Source organism: Marmota monax, unplaced genomic scaffold (genome assembly GCF_021218885.2).
Source record: "Marmota monax isolate L192 unplaced genomic scaffold, Marmota_monax_Labrador192_F-V1.1 WCK01_AAM20220418_F8-fsc00008, whole genome shotgun sequence".
Classification (NCBI taxonomy): Eukaryota; Metazoa; Chordata; class Mammalia; order Rodentia; family Sciuridae; genus Marmota; species Marmota monax.
In genome coordinates this window covers 21,122,137-21,135,956 of record NW_026694432.1, presented here as the reverse complement: position 1 = coordinate 21,135,956, position 13,820 = coordinate 21,122,137, and the positions used below count along the sequence as shown (strand labels likewise).

At 52.6% G+C, this 13,820-nt stretch overlaps 1 protein-coding gene across 1 annotated transcript; it reads right to left on the bottom strand.

Annotated features, from left to right (window-relative positions):
• Positions 1-1,144: 1,144 nt before the first annotated feature.
• Positions 1,145-12,625, bottom strand: Trim63 (tripartite motif containing 63). The gene is made up of 9 exons (XM_046418901.2): positions 12,255-12,625; positions 11,345-11,517; positions 8,309-8,477; positions 7,461-7,556; positions 6,196-6,429; positions 5,476-5,498; positions 5,051-5,175; positions 2,910-2,984; positions 1,145-1,707 (listed from the first exon to the last, which is right to left on the bottom strand). Exons 1-9 carry the CDS (start codon positions 12,411-12,413, stop codon positions 1,697-1,699), a joined length of 1,065 nt encoding a protein of 354 aa, XP_046274857.1. The 5' UTR covers positions 12,414-12,625; the 3' UTR covers positions 1,145-1,696.
• Between the last annotated feature and the right edge of the window lie 1,195 nt (positions 12,626-13,820).

Here is a 13,820-nt window from a genome sequence, read left to right as displayed (position 1 = left end):
ACCTTTTTTGTGTGTGTGTGCCCAGGGAATTAACTCAGGGACACTCCACCACTGAGCCACATTCCTAGCCCTATTTTATATTTTATTTACAGACAGGGTCACACTGAGTTGTGGAGGTCCTTGCTGAGTGGCTGAGGCTGGCTTTGAACTTGCCATCGATCCTCCTGCCTCAGCCTTCTAAGCCACTGGGATTACAGTGTGTGCCACCGAGCCAGGCTACAACCCAGGCTTTTTCTCAGGCCTGTTTTCTGGTGAACCAGGGCAACAATACATCAAACCTCCTCTGTAAGGATCATCTCAGGGCTAGTTTTCCATGGTTTCGCATTGGGAAATGCTGGTTTAAAGATGCTTCTTAAACTAGGAGTGGTAGTGTAACAGGGGTTCACTTGATGCTTTGACTATAACCCTCATTGCTTGGAAACTCACTTGACTTTTTCTTTTTCCCAAACTTCTCTTCCCTTCTTTCCCTGATCTCCTTCCTGATCTCCCCTCTCTAATCTCATTTTCTCTGAATCACCTCTTGAAAAACCCCCTGTTCCTATACTGAAGGGCAGAATCTCAGCCATTGGGACAGGAGTCCCCTGTGTTTCTGCTTTGCTAGCAAAGAAATACATCTTCTTTTTCCTTTTTCTCAAAACTGTATCCTTGTTATTGGATTGGCATTGGGGACAAGGACTGAGCTTTCTGCAATAGTGGCACACACTTGTAATCCCAGCTACTTGGGAAGTTGAGGCAGGAGGATTGCAGGTTCAGTGTCCCTGGGTTCAATCCCCAGTGAAGGATTCGGAAATGACAGCCCCCAAAACGGTGGCCTGGGAAGAGGGAGGAATATGGCAAACATTGATAACATTGATCCTTTCTCAATATATGCTTTCCCAGTGTCAAGACAATCCCTGGGAAGGAGCCCAAACTTGATCCTTCCCCAAATAAATCCTTTCCCAGTGAAAATACAATAGGCCCTGGAGGGAAAGAGGTAGGTGCTGAAAGCTGAACTCTGGACCCTCCATCCTTGCCCAGTAAAAACAAATTTCAAATCCTCACAACCAGTTTCCTGAGTGCCCAAACTGATGGACCCCCCACCACCACCACACAAAAGACCCCCTTTTTGGGGGAAAACAGGCTGAATGAAAGAAAACTCAGATGGTTTGTAATAACAGGAAGAGAGCGTTGTGCATTTATTAAAACAACATAGGACACGAACTCAGACCCCCACCACGGCGGGGATGGGACCTGAGATACAGTACATTTCCCCTTCCTAGGCCCCTGAGTGCTGCCCTGCCCCCCCCCCCCATGAAGGAAGGAAGGGGGTGGCTCCATCTGCCTGGCTTTCTCCCCCTCTTTCTGACAATCAAGCGTTATACAAAAGTTCCTTTACAAAAAGCACCAAATTGACATACATATACAAGTATATACAAAAAGAAAAAAAAATCACATTTTAAAAATGTACAAAATATTTCATTTTGCACCAACGTAGAAAAGTGTCCTTTGTGATGGCTTCAAGCACGTTTCCCATTCTGGTTCAGTGGCTGCTGGACACAGTGATGGGGTCCTACTCTAGTCCCTGCTCTCTGAGCAGAGAAGACCTCCCTATTGCAGCTGGGCCCCGACCCCTCCCTCCCGGGCCTATCACCAAGGCAGGTGGGCCCGCCCCCCCTCCCCAGTCTCTCTGCATCCAGAGGGTCTCTCATCCAGCTCCTTATTGGTGTCCTGAAATTTTAAAAAGAAGCACTTGGTCAGAAAGGGATTCAGACCCAGAGCTTAAGAAATGTAGCAACTTAGAAATATAGCAATTATTTTTAACTTTTTTGTGGTTGTAGATGGACAGAATGCCTTTATTTTATTTTTTTATTTAAAAAAATTTTTTTTAGTTGTTGATGGATCTTTTTTTATTTATATGTGGTGCTGAGAATTCAACCCAGTGCCTCACACATGCTAGGCAAGCGCTCTGCCACTGAGCCACAACCCCAGTCCTTTTTTTTTTTTTTTTTTTTTTGTGGTGCTAAGGACTGAACCCAGTACCTAGCAGCGACTTAGAAATAAAGCCATTAAACCATATTTCCTTCCTGGTCTCTTCCTTTTAAAACCAAAGTGGAGCCCAGTGAAGTGGCGCACACCTGTAATCCCCGCAACTTGGGAGACTGAGGCTGGAGGATCACAAATTCAAGGCCACCCTCAGCAACTTAGCAAGACCCTGGCTCAAAACTTAAGAAGGGCTGGGGGATAGCTCCATGGTAGAGCACTCACCTAGCATGTGTGGGGCCTTCTGTTTGATCACAGGTATTGCAAAAAATAAAATAAATACATCTGTAATTTTTAAAATGTTAGTAATGAATTTTCAAAAACTTTGAACACTATTGCTGCCTGATGAAAACATCTCAGTGGACCTAGCCTGGCTTAAGGCCCCTTGTCTTTTCCCTCAGTGGCCTGTCTTTTCCCCTTCTGTGTAGAATTTCTTTCCACTGAGGAGGGTCACCTACATATGAAACGGAAACTTTCTATGATTAATAATTTGGGGGTTTGTTTGTTGGCACTGGGAATTGAACCCAGGGTTACTCTACCACTGAGCTACATCTCCAGCCCTTGTTTAATTTTTTAAAATTTTTTTATTTTGAGGCAGAGTCTTGCTAATTTGCTGAGGGCCTCACCAAATTGCAAATTACTAAGGCTGGCCTCAGAATTGAGATCCTCCTGCCTCAGCCTCCTGAGTCTCTGGGATTACAGGCATGCGCCACTGCATGTAGCTGGTTTTCTCATTAAAGGTAAAGAGTAATAACCTTGCCCTTCATGGGTTTAAGACACACACTGGGAATAGGACAAAGTGTCACCCCCAATGCCGGCATGGCACTGTGCAAACGGTAGGTACCTCGCGTTGTACGGAAGGAATGGATGGAGACCCTTGGAGTTCTTACCTTCCTCCTTCCCTTCTGTGGACACTTCCTCTCCCTGATCTTCCTCTTCCTCAATGAACTCTTCCTCATCCTCATCTGTGACAGAGACCAGCTGTGTTAGGATGGTGCTGCTTCCCCAGACCAGCTGCCAGGAACAGCCAGGCTGCGAGCCCTCTCCCCCTGCCTGGCTCCAAGGGCCACCGGGAGGCCACAGAAACCCGTCCCAAGGCAGGCCTCCATGTTCCTGCCTCCTCGGGACTCTTTTCTCCCTCCAGCCGCAGGGTTTATCCCTGTTGGCCTGTGGCCACAGAGACCTGGGGGGGACCTAGGGAGCAGCCCTCCTGCCTCTGCACATCTCAGACAGACAGAGGTTGCCTGGGGAGCACAGGACAGACTCCTCCTTCTCAGGTCAGAGTCCTAGAAGATCATTTCACTCTGCTTTTGAAATCGGCTTGCTCAGCACCTGACCCATCTTCCTCATTCCTCAGCCCACAGAGGGGAGGATATGGGAAGGAACAGGTCTGGGGCCATCTCTGCTCCTTACACTGAGTACCAGAGGGACAGTGACCGAGCTGCAAGCTGTGACCCCATTTTCTCATCCTGGGGCGTCTCCTTCGAGCTCTCCAAACAGGGAGCATGCCCCTTCCCCACCCCTCTCCCAAGACACCTCCTTAATCCTGTGGGACCCCTGAGGGGTTGTGTAGTCAGGGTTTGTCAAGTGTCTCCAAAATGCCTCCAAAAGCCCGGTGTGGGGAGCACACCTGTAATACCAGCAACTCTGGAGGCTGAGACAGGAGGATTGCAAGTTTGAGGCCAGACTTAGCAATTGAGTGAGGCCCTAAGCAACTTAGTGAGACCCTTTCTCAAAATAAAATAAATAGGGCTGGGGGTATAGCTCAGTTGGTAGAGCACTTGCCTTGCATGCACAAGGCCCTGGGTTTGATTCCCAACACCAAAAATTATAATAAATAAATTTTAAAAAAAATCTGGGGATGTGGCTCAGTGGTTAAGTACCCGTGGGCTCAGTCCCTGGTACCGAAAAAACAAAAACAAAACAAGCCAAAATGCCTCCAAAGTCACAGTCAGCATTCTAGCCAAGGGCCTGGGTTCTGTGCGTAACCCAGGGAGTTTGTTGTTGTTTAATCATTATCACAACCACTTCTCACTTTAGCTTTCACTGGGGACTCACTGTTTGCCAAGTGTTGTGCTAAGTGCTGTATACACGGCATGTCATATACCCTCAGCAGGGTCCTGTGAGCCAGATGACCCACAGTGGGATTGGAGTGGACTACTCACTAGCTGTGTGGCCTTGAACTACTTGCTTATCCTCTCTGAGCTTTAGTTTCCTCAACTACAAAATAGAAATGATAATAGAACCTATCTCATAAAGTTGTACTGAAGGATAGGATTGATGTTAAGGGCTTAGTGCGCGGGACAGGGAAAGCCTAATCAACGGGCTCAGTAATTGGCAGCCGTTGGTAGCTATTGATGGTATCCTTCCATTTTACCTACGATGCAACTGAGGAAGGTCATGTCCACAGGCAGCACCCACTCTTGAATACCTCAGTTTAGGGAGGGAAGCCATGGAGCAAGGGGGTGATCTTACAGTAAGGGATGGACTCATCCATTGCTATTTCAGTTTTAGGACCTTTTTTTGTTACTGGGGATAGAACCCAGGGGTGCTCAACCACTGAGCCATGTCCCCGGCCCTTTTTATTTTTTGAGACAGGGTCTTGTTAAGTTGCTGAGGTTGGCCTTGAACTTGCAATCCTCCTGCCTCAGCCTCCCAAGCAGCGGGGATTAGAGGTGTGCGTCACCAAACCCAACTTCAACCTAGTTCTTGAAGTTATAAAATGAAGCTCAAAGAGGTGGAGGGGGACCTTGCAAAGGTCACACAGATAACACACAAATGGCAGAATTGGGATTTAAACTCAGGTCTGATTCCTTACACTCCGTCTTTGGATCCATAAATAACTTATTGCTCCACAATTATGCTCCAGGCACTGTACTGGGCTCTGGGCTCATCTAGAGGTTGGCCGCATGAGTTTGGCTTGGCAGCTGGTGGGGTTGTTAGTGTAGCGGCCTCCCCATGGGGCTTGGTGGGAGAGATGCTGGCCTTCGGGGCCAAGCAGACAGACAAGTGGCACCATGGCCTCCTTTACCTGTCCCAAAGTCGATGGCCCTGAGGGTGTCCGCTATGTATTCTAGGTCCAAAGTAAAGTAGTCCATGTTTTCAAAGCCCTGCTCTATCTTGCCCAGCTGGCAGCCCTTGGAAGCTTCCACGATGCTGCAGGGAGAGAGAAGGGTGACACCACGAGGCTCAGCTCTGGGGTCTCATGGGGCAGCCCCAGCTCTGGGCCAGGCCCAAGCCCTAGCTTCAGGGAGAGACTCCCGGAGGCGGGGGGCAGAGTGTTTCCTCTCCAGCCTCAAGCAGAAGGATGGTCCAAGGAAGTAGGGATGCACAGGCCAGAAAAGCCATCCAGGGTCCCCTCCCCGTGGGCCTAAAGCTCAGGGGTCCCACTGGACAGGCATCAGGGGCCCTGCTGGGCGTTGGGCGATTAGGCCAGAGGCCCTGGAGGACACTGACCTTTTGATGAGTTCCCTGGCACTCTGTGGGGGAAGAGAGGACAGAGGTTAGGACTACAGCCAGGGGTAACCCCAGGAAATGTGCAGAGACAGTGACTGGGTGCTGCAGATGGACACTGGGTGCCTGTCCCTAGCCCAGTGGTGACCCACACCCCACCTGAGCTGAACGGAACTTGGATTTTCCCCCTCTGTCCATGGTCTGCACGTGTCTTGGTCACCACACTTGGACCCTCCCATTGGCCTGGTAGGAGGCCAGGATTCTCCAGGTATCAATCCAAGTCCTCCTACAGCCCGAAGCCTCCCAGTCAGAAGCAGCCTAATCACCTCTTCAGGTGCAAAGCCTAGCCCACAGGAGCTGAGGAAGTTTTTAGTGAACTGAACTCTGACGTCTTACAGCCGAGCCTTTTCTGTCATCTCCCCACAAGCTCTTCCAGGCTCTGCCTTGTTCACCTCTGTATCCACCTCAGCGCCTGTGCTATACTAGGTGCTCAATTAATTGCCTCTCTGTGGACCCCTGTATGTTGGAGCTTCCAAAGTCAATTCACAACCATCCCCTTATTTGATCCTCATTAAATCAGTAAGAGGAAGGTAGTTTGTTACATGCCCATTTCACAGATGAGAAAACTGAGCCTCTCGGGTTTAAATGACTTGTCCAAGGGGCCATGGGTGGGCAGTGGAAGGGCACACCCTGAAGCTGCCAGGCCTTCTGAGTCCCACTCACCAGGAGGAACGTGGCCCCGCCAGGCTCGTCCAGGGACTGGATGGCTGTCTCCACCAGCTTGGTGGACTTGTCGAGCTGCCCACGGTACTGCTGGATGAGAGCCTCGATGAAGCCCAGCTTCTCCTCCTGCTCCCGCGTGATCCGCTGCAGTAACTCGCTCTTCTTCTCGTCCAGGATGGCGTACAGGGTGTCGAACTTCTGACTCAGCTCTTCCTTCACCTGGTGACTGTTCTCCTGGGGACAGAAATCCCATGGTCACATCCCGTGGGGTCCCTACTACGTAGCTTTGGAGGAGGCCTTATGACATCCCCATTTGGCAGAAGGCAAAGTGAAGGCCGGTGAGGAGGAAAGCACCCGTGAGGTCTCAGAGACGCTCAGTGACGTGTGGAAGCTGGTATCGTGGAGAACAGCTGGAGACTCAGGTCACAGAAGGTGACCCCTCTCCAGGCCCCAAGTTGCACATTTCCCTCCACGTGGGGTTGAGGCTGAGGCTGGAGGCAGGAAGGTCCGCCTCACTCCCAGGTGAGGTGGAAGTCAGCTCCCTGTAGCGGCTCCAGCGGAGGGGCAAGCTCCCTTATGCCACACCTGAGCTACCTGCTCTGTACAGTGGATATGACAGAAGTGCCTCTCAGATGGGGAACTCTCAGAGGCCATCACCTTGTCCCCCTCCTTCCTTTGAACCCACCCTGCCCTCAACTTTTCACCCGTGGCAGTTACTTCCCCAGCTCATCTCCAGCTCCCCGCCTCAAGGGGAGACAGGAATCCTGGATGCTTCTGCAGGGCTGGGAAAGTCCCCTTCTGCCCTCTGCAGTCTTGCCACTCAGAGTGTGGCCCGTGGGCCTGCAGCTTGGGCAAACCCTGGGAGCTTGTCAGAAATGCAGAGTTGCATGCTTCCTCCCAGACCTACCGAGTCAGAACCCCCAGGGTGGGGGGTCATGTGCCTCTAACGTTGGAGGAGCTTTGGGCTCCACAGCACACTGGAGAAGAGTGTTCTGAAAATTACTAGTGCTGAATAAATGCTGGAGATGATTGGCGGGCACTCCCTGGTCAGGGACCAGGTCCGTCTTGGTCATGCCCGACACAGCTGTGCCCACAAGACATTTGTTAAGTGAGCAGATGGACGGCTTCGTCCCTCCCCGGCCATCCCTGTGGATTACCAGGGGCTCCAAGCCGCAGCCTTCATTCACAACCCAGGAGTGAGTCTTTCCCAGAGACCAGTTTTATGGGACTTCAAACCTCCAGGCAGGGCTCTTGCGTCCCCTCACCTTGGTCACTCGACAGGAGTCCTCCAGCTGAGTGATGATGGTCTGCACACGGTCATTCCCCGCCACCAGCATGGAGACACAGTTACTCAGTTCAGTCTAGAGGGGAGGAGTGGATGGGAGTCAGGAGGAGAGACACAGAAACAGACTCAGGCTGGCATGCTCAAACATGGCAGAGACATGGTGCCCTCAGTCCCCTCTCTGCTAGAAAGGGTCTCCAGCTTTACTGGGGTGTCACTCAGGTCCATAGCAGAGAATATCAGAGCGATATGCATCCCTTATTTTACAGATGAGGCCCAGAGAAGGCAGCTGAGCTGCTCAAAACACACAGCCAGGTACTAGCAGAGGAGGGGCTGGTAACTGAGAAAGGAAATAGAGTTGGAAAGTTCTAGAAGAAAGAGATCAAGAGAGGAATAGAAAGTAGGGAAGAAAGAGTACAGAAAGGGGAGCTAGAGTTTACCAGGTAGACAGGATGGTGAGGTCAGGGGCCCCAGGAGAGGGCTCTAGGCTGCCTCCCGTTGCAGGCGAGTATGGAGTCTGGAGCTCTGAGGCTCAGGTGGAGATATCTGGGGCCCAAAGTACACAGGATGGAGAAGCCGTGGCCTGAGAGGGCCTGGTGTCCTGGCGGTGGGGTCTGGCTTCTCCCCTGTGGCCACACCCAGGGGCTCTCAGATGGTTCTAAGTATAACCCATGAGCTCAGCCACCTCCCCCAGGAAGGCAAGGGCTGATGTCCCTGCGGCCTGGGAAGTCCCTCCCGAGGGACTATTCCTAAAAGGCCTGCTCAGCAAATCAACGAGGATCAAATCCACCTCCTGAATCATCTAGGGGTAGAAGCAGCCCAAGCTGGTACCTTCTGTCCCTGGAAGACACTCTGCAGCGGGGCCACCTCGCAGGCCTGGTGGGCTCCGAACACCTTGCACATGGAACACGTGGGCACCTCGCACGTGAGGCAGTAGATGTTGATTTTCTCATCTTCGTGCTCTTTGCACATCGGGTGGCTGCCCTTCTGCAGGGGCCGGCTAAGGTAAGGGACAGTCACAGGTCAGGGGGAGTCCCGAGCCCCTCCCCCGGCTTCAATCACAGGAGGACCAGAACCAGGGAAACAATGTCACCAAACCTATCCCCACATCCCAGGACTCGACCGCTGGGCTTGGCTTGGGGCTCTGCCAATGCAGAGGACACGGGACGGGTCTTAGAATTCCAGAGAGTGGACTTGGAGGTGGTTTGGAAAATAGGAACCCTCCCTCCCCAGTGAACTGACTTGCCCAAGGTCACCCAGCCCGGCAGGGCAAGGGAGGCTAGAGCGCTTTGCTCTAATTATAGTCACCGCAGCTCTTGGTTGCTGCAGACTGGGCTCTGAACTAAGCAATTTATACCGATGGCCTCATGTAATTCTATATTTAATCCTCCAGACTGTATCCTCCACCCAAGCTGAGACGCTCGCCTGGTCACCTCGTCCCTGAATCTACAGTGGACAGTACCGGGCGCGAGGAGATGTCATTCAATCCAGGTAGAAAGAATAAACCAATAAGCACAGCCCGGCGACACCTGAGGCTCAGAGAGGAGGCCACGCGCTGCTGAGTCACACATCTAGCACAGGGATGGCCGAGCACAGGGATGGCCCAGCGCCAGCCTCGACTGACTCCCAGGGAGTCTCCCCTGGGTCCAGAGCTGCGGCTTTCTCTCTCCTCTACACTCATGCTTAGGGCACCTTCACTGCATTCTCCACTTAGGGCTTCCGGCACGTTCTGTGTCCTTCTCACAGGATAAAATCAGCCACTTCCCAACCCAGGTTGGGGTAGGCCTCACCCCTCCGGCTAGACCATACTCTCATCTGAACGGTTCCCAGTCCCTGACACCACGGGATCTCATCCACGTCAAATGATGACTGTCCTCTATCCGTGTCAACGCCTCGCCTTCCAACAGCCTTGCGTGACTGGTCACACCCAGGCTTTATTGTCCCCTCCAGTTCTGGACTAAGTGTCTTTCCAGACTTGTCTTTTTGCATCCTTGAGCCCAGGGTCTCCATGCTGGCAGGAGACCACCTGTCCCCATGCCCTGGGGAAAGAGCCCCGGATGGCCGTGCAGAGGTGCGGCAAGATCCTGAGGGTCAGTGGCCTGAGCTCACCTCGCTCCCGGGGACCCACCCTGCCGTGCTCAGGTTTCAACATCTGGGTTCAAATCAGATTGTTCTGCCCTTATTCATTGTGGGTTTGGACAAATGAGCTCACCTCTCAGAGCCTCAATCTCTCTCAGGACTACTGCAATTGGGGCGGAAGTTGTTTGTAAAGAATGTGAGGCGCAGGGCATGGGACAGACCCTCAGCATAGGGCAGCCGTCATTACCACTTGACTCTTCGGAAAGGCTTCAAAGGGTTCGAACAGGACATGCTCTTAGGTCCATGCTGGGTGGGCTGATTATCTGGTACAATATCAATTGTATTTAAATTTCTTTGATCAACAATATGTTTATATTTTTGTAGCACTGAGTTCTAGGAATACCAGGGGCAAGATAGCCCAAGAGTTAAGAATATTCAGATTGTGGAATCAGTCATAGATTTAACACTTGCTGGCTGTGTAACCTTGGACAAACCTCTGAACCTCTCTGACCATCTATTTCTTCATGGAAATAAGAAAGCCTTAGAGGATTACTGTGAGGATTACACAGGAAAAATGTATAAAAAGCATTGAGTACATGCCTGCACATAGTTCTCAATAAATATTTGATTTTAAACATTTCTATCCATATCTTATTTGACAGTCACAATAACAGATTTTTTTTTTTTTTTTGTACTGGGGATTGAACCCATAGGCACTTTACCACTGAGCCACATCCCTGGCCTTTTTTATTTTTTGTTTTGAGGCAGGGTTTTACTAAGATGCTTAGGGCCTTGCTAAATTGCTGAGGCTGGCCTTGAACTTGCAATCCTCCTGCCTCAGCCTCCTGAGTCTCTAGGATTACAGATGTGAACCACTTCGCCCCGCTACAGTAACTGATCTTGCTGTCCATCCCCTTTTGAAGACTGGGAAAGAAAACGAAGCCCCAAATCCTCGACCAAGAGGTCCCAATGCTTTAGTAACAGAATCAGAAGAGCAAATACCATCCTGCAGGCCTGAGTTTTGGTCACTGGGCCTGGTCTGTCTCCCTCGGGCAGGGTGCTCCAGGGGCTTGGTGAAGGTTCTGGAGCACCATCTCATCAGAACGCCCTGACCTTTTTTCCTCTGGTGCTGGGGCTTGAACCCCGCCTTGTGCTGGCCAAACACACGCTCCACCACTGAGCTATGCCCCCACCAGGGCGTCCTTTTTTATAAAGCTCTCCCTCCCGCACGGCTCTGTCTCTGTCCACTTGGAGGCCCGACATGACGCTGCACAACCCCACCATTCAAGTTCTGCCTGAGATGGAGCTGCTGTGTTGGCTGGGTCAACCCAGATCCTCGTCTTGCTTTGCGGCCGGGAATGCTGGGTACTGACTTTGCCTCTGTGGGCCTCGGATGCCGGTGGAATGGGGCTAACAAAAGTCAGGCCCGGGCCATGGGGCACCTAGAGGAAGCATCCCAGGGCCCAGCTGTAGGTGGGGGGAAGGACCGTTGCTATTATCCGCAGCCTGGCTGTGTTCTCACGGGGCACTTTCTCTGCCACCCGGGGCCACGCCACTGGCTCCCGTCTCCTTTCCTTACACCTCATCTTTCCCCCCATCTCTGTCTCAGTGTCCCCCAAGAGGGCAGGCTAACCCCCTTCCCATGCACCGGGTGAGCTGAACAGCCACGGGAGCCACTCCTGCCTGAGGAAGACGGTGGCTCTGAACTGCGTCCTTGCCCAGGGATGCCATGCTGAGCAGACACAGCAGGAGGACAGTGCCTGGGAGGTGGCAGGGGCCTGTGCTGACCTGGAGCACTCCTGCTTGTAGATGTCGATGATGTTCTCCACCAGCAGGTTCCTCTGCAGACCGTACACCCCATGACGATCCATGATCACCTCGTGGCGACAGGAGGGGCAGCGGAAACGGCCACCAGACATGGACAGCGAGCTGCTCCGGTTGGTCCAGTAGGGATTTGCAGCCTGCAGGTGACCAAGGCAGAGGTGAGGCGTGTGCCTCCTCGGTCGCTTCCTGTCCCAGTCTCCTAGCCATCCCCTGCTCACTCCAAGGCTCCGGTCAAACCAGAGCCCGCAGACCTGGGTTCAAGTCACCTTTATTCTGAGTGTCGTTGGGCAAGCAGCCTTATCTCTCTGTGCCTCCGTTTGCCCGCCCCTGAGAGGGGCCTTATGATTACAGCAAGGTCCTGGGACTGGCACTTCACAGAAGCCAGAGGGACAGAGCATTTCCTGCAGTGTCCCTGGGAACCCCGCCTCCCGCCTCCCAGCCAGGACCTCCACTTGTCTTTCTCAGGGAGATGGAGCCCCTCCTGCCCCCATATTGAAGCAAACACCCTCAAAGGGAAGATGCCCCTGCTGCCCAGGGCCGCCTGCCACCCTCCTCCCAGAGCTCCTGGCCCTGCCACCAAGGCTGGCTCGGCCCCAGGGGTCTGGTTTCTCTCTCCTCTCCGCCTGCCTCCCCCACTTATCGCTCCAGGCATTTGACTCTTGACCACAGAGTGAACAGGGAGGGCAGGCAGGGCGGGAGGGGACATGCGCCATGGAGAAGGACTGGGGCGCAGAACCACCCCAGCCCCCTCCGCCCAGTCCTGAGCCACCGTCAGGCCTCCCTTTGGAGGGAAAGAGCCAGTCCTGATTGGAAGGGTCCTAGGCTCAGCGGGAAGGAACCACTGGGCCCCTGGACAGGCCATGCCGGCACCGACCTGGAAGACGTCACTGGCGCACTTCCGGCAGAGGTTGTGCTGGCAGGGCAGGATCACCACCGGCTTGGTAAACATCTCCAGGCAGATGGGGCAGATCAGCTGCTTCTCCAGGTTCTCCATGGGGTTCCCATCCTGGATCAGGCTTGATTTATAATCCATATCGCTGGAGCGAGGCCGCCTCCCCCACCACCTGCTTTGCAGACCTTTGCCACCAACACTTGCTCAGATCCTCTCTGCTGTCTCCTCCGGGAGCCCGAATTCTGTCTTGGGCTGAGGCCCCTCTGGTATTTATAGCTGGGCTGCAGTCACATGAGCCCCGGGAGGGGACCAGCTGAGCATTCCGATGCCAAGTGGCCAGCCGGGCTTGTGTTTCCTCCAGGCCTGAAAGACTTGGCACTCTCAAATCGCAGGCGAGGATGAGCAATCGCTGTTCCCCTGGGACGGGGGGCGTAAACAAGAACAGCCTGTTCGGAAGCTGGCTTAGGGGAGGGTTTGGTACCCAGAGTTTCCTGCAGAAATTGGTCTTCCCCTGGCCAGGGTGCAGGGCCAGGGTGCAGAGCCAGGGAATGGGACCCAGAGAGGGGGCCACTGAGATGCCAGGAGTTAATAGTGCCCCCTCACCAGCCTGATCAATTCCAACCCCTCTCCTACAGCAGCTCCCAAGATGAGGGATCAGGGCAGCTCCCCTCTGCCTCAGACCTGGGGACCCTGGAGACCCCACCCCAGGCAGCCTGTCCCTCCATCCCTTGCCTATTTACCCTTGTCTACTTATAGCACTTAATGCTGAACGGCCTCCCTTGAGACATAGCCCAGTCCCTCATTTGACAGATTTTTGATATGGGTCACGAGGAGAAAAGGACCTTGTTCAAAGTCACTTAGAAACCTGGCACGCTGTTGCACGCCTGTAATGCCAACAATTTGGGAGGCTGAGAAAGGAGGATTGCAAGTTCCAGGCCAGCCTCAGCAACTTAGCGAGGCCCTAAGCAACTTCGCAAGACCCCGTCTCAAAATAAAAAATAAAAAGGGCTGGGACATGGCTCAGTGGCTAAGCATCCCTTAGGTTCAACTCCTTGTACAAAAAAAAAAAAAAAAAAAAAGGAAATAAAGAAAAAGAAAAGTCACTTAGGAAGGAAGAGGAGAGGCCAGGAGTCTTATTCATTCATCAGACATTTTTCTGAGTATTAAGTATACAGCAGACACCAAGGTGACAGATGGATGAGCGATCCATTCCCCTCCCTGAGATGCCCACAGTCCGGGAAGGGAGATGGATAGGAATAACTCTCCAGAGCACTGCCTGGACTTTAGACCTTAGCCAGGGGCTCTCCAGGGCTCTCTGCACAAATCTTAAATTTTTCTTCATTTTGTGGGGTCATTCTTTTTTGTTGGCAGGTAGAAGTCATTAGAGCAGTTCCAATGGCTGTTTTTTGTTTGTTTGGTTGGTTTTGGTTTTGGTTTGTGGAACTGGCGTGAAACCAGGTGTGCTTAACCACTGAGCCACACCCCCAGCCCTTTTTGATATTTTATTTAGAGACAGGGTCTCATTGAGTTGCTACAGGGCCTCGCTAA

What these genes read in the sequence shown, in the direction of transcription:
- Trim63 (XM_046418901.2), bottom strand. Translation starts at nt 12,413, where the DNA reads ATGGATTATAAATCAAGCCTGATCCAGGATGGGAACCCCATGGAGAAC. An exon ending in GCGCCAGTGACGTCTTCCAG is followed by an intron (nt 11,518 to 12,254) that starts GTCGGTGCCGGC and finishes GGTCACCTGCAG; the next exon opens with GCTGCAAATCCCTACTGGAC. An exon ending in TACAAGCAGGAGTGCTCCAG is followed by an intron (nt 8,478 to 11,344) that starts GTCAGCACAGGC and finishes CCCTTACCTTAG; the next exon opens with CCGGCCCCTGCAGAAGGGCA.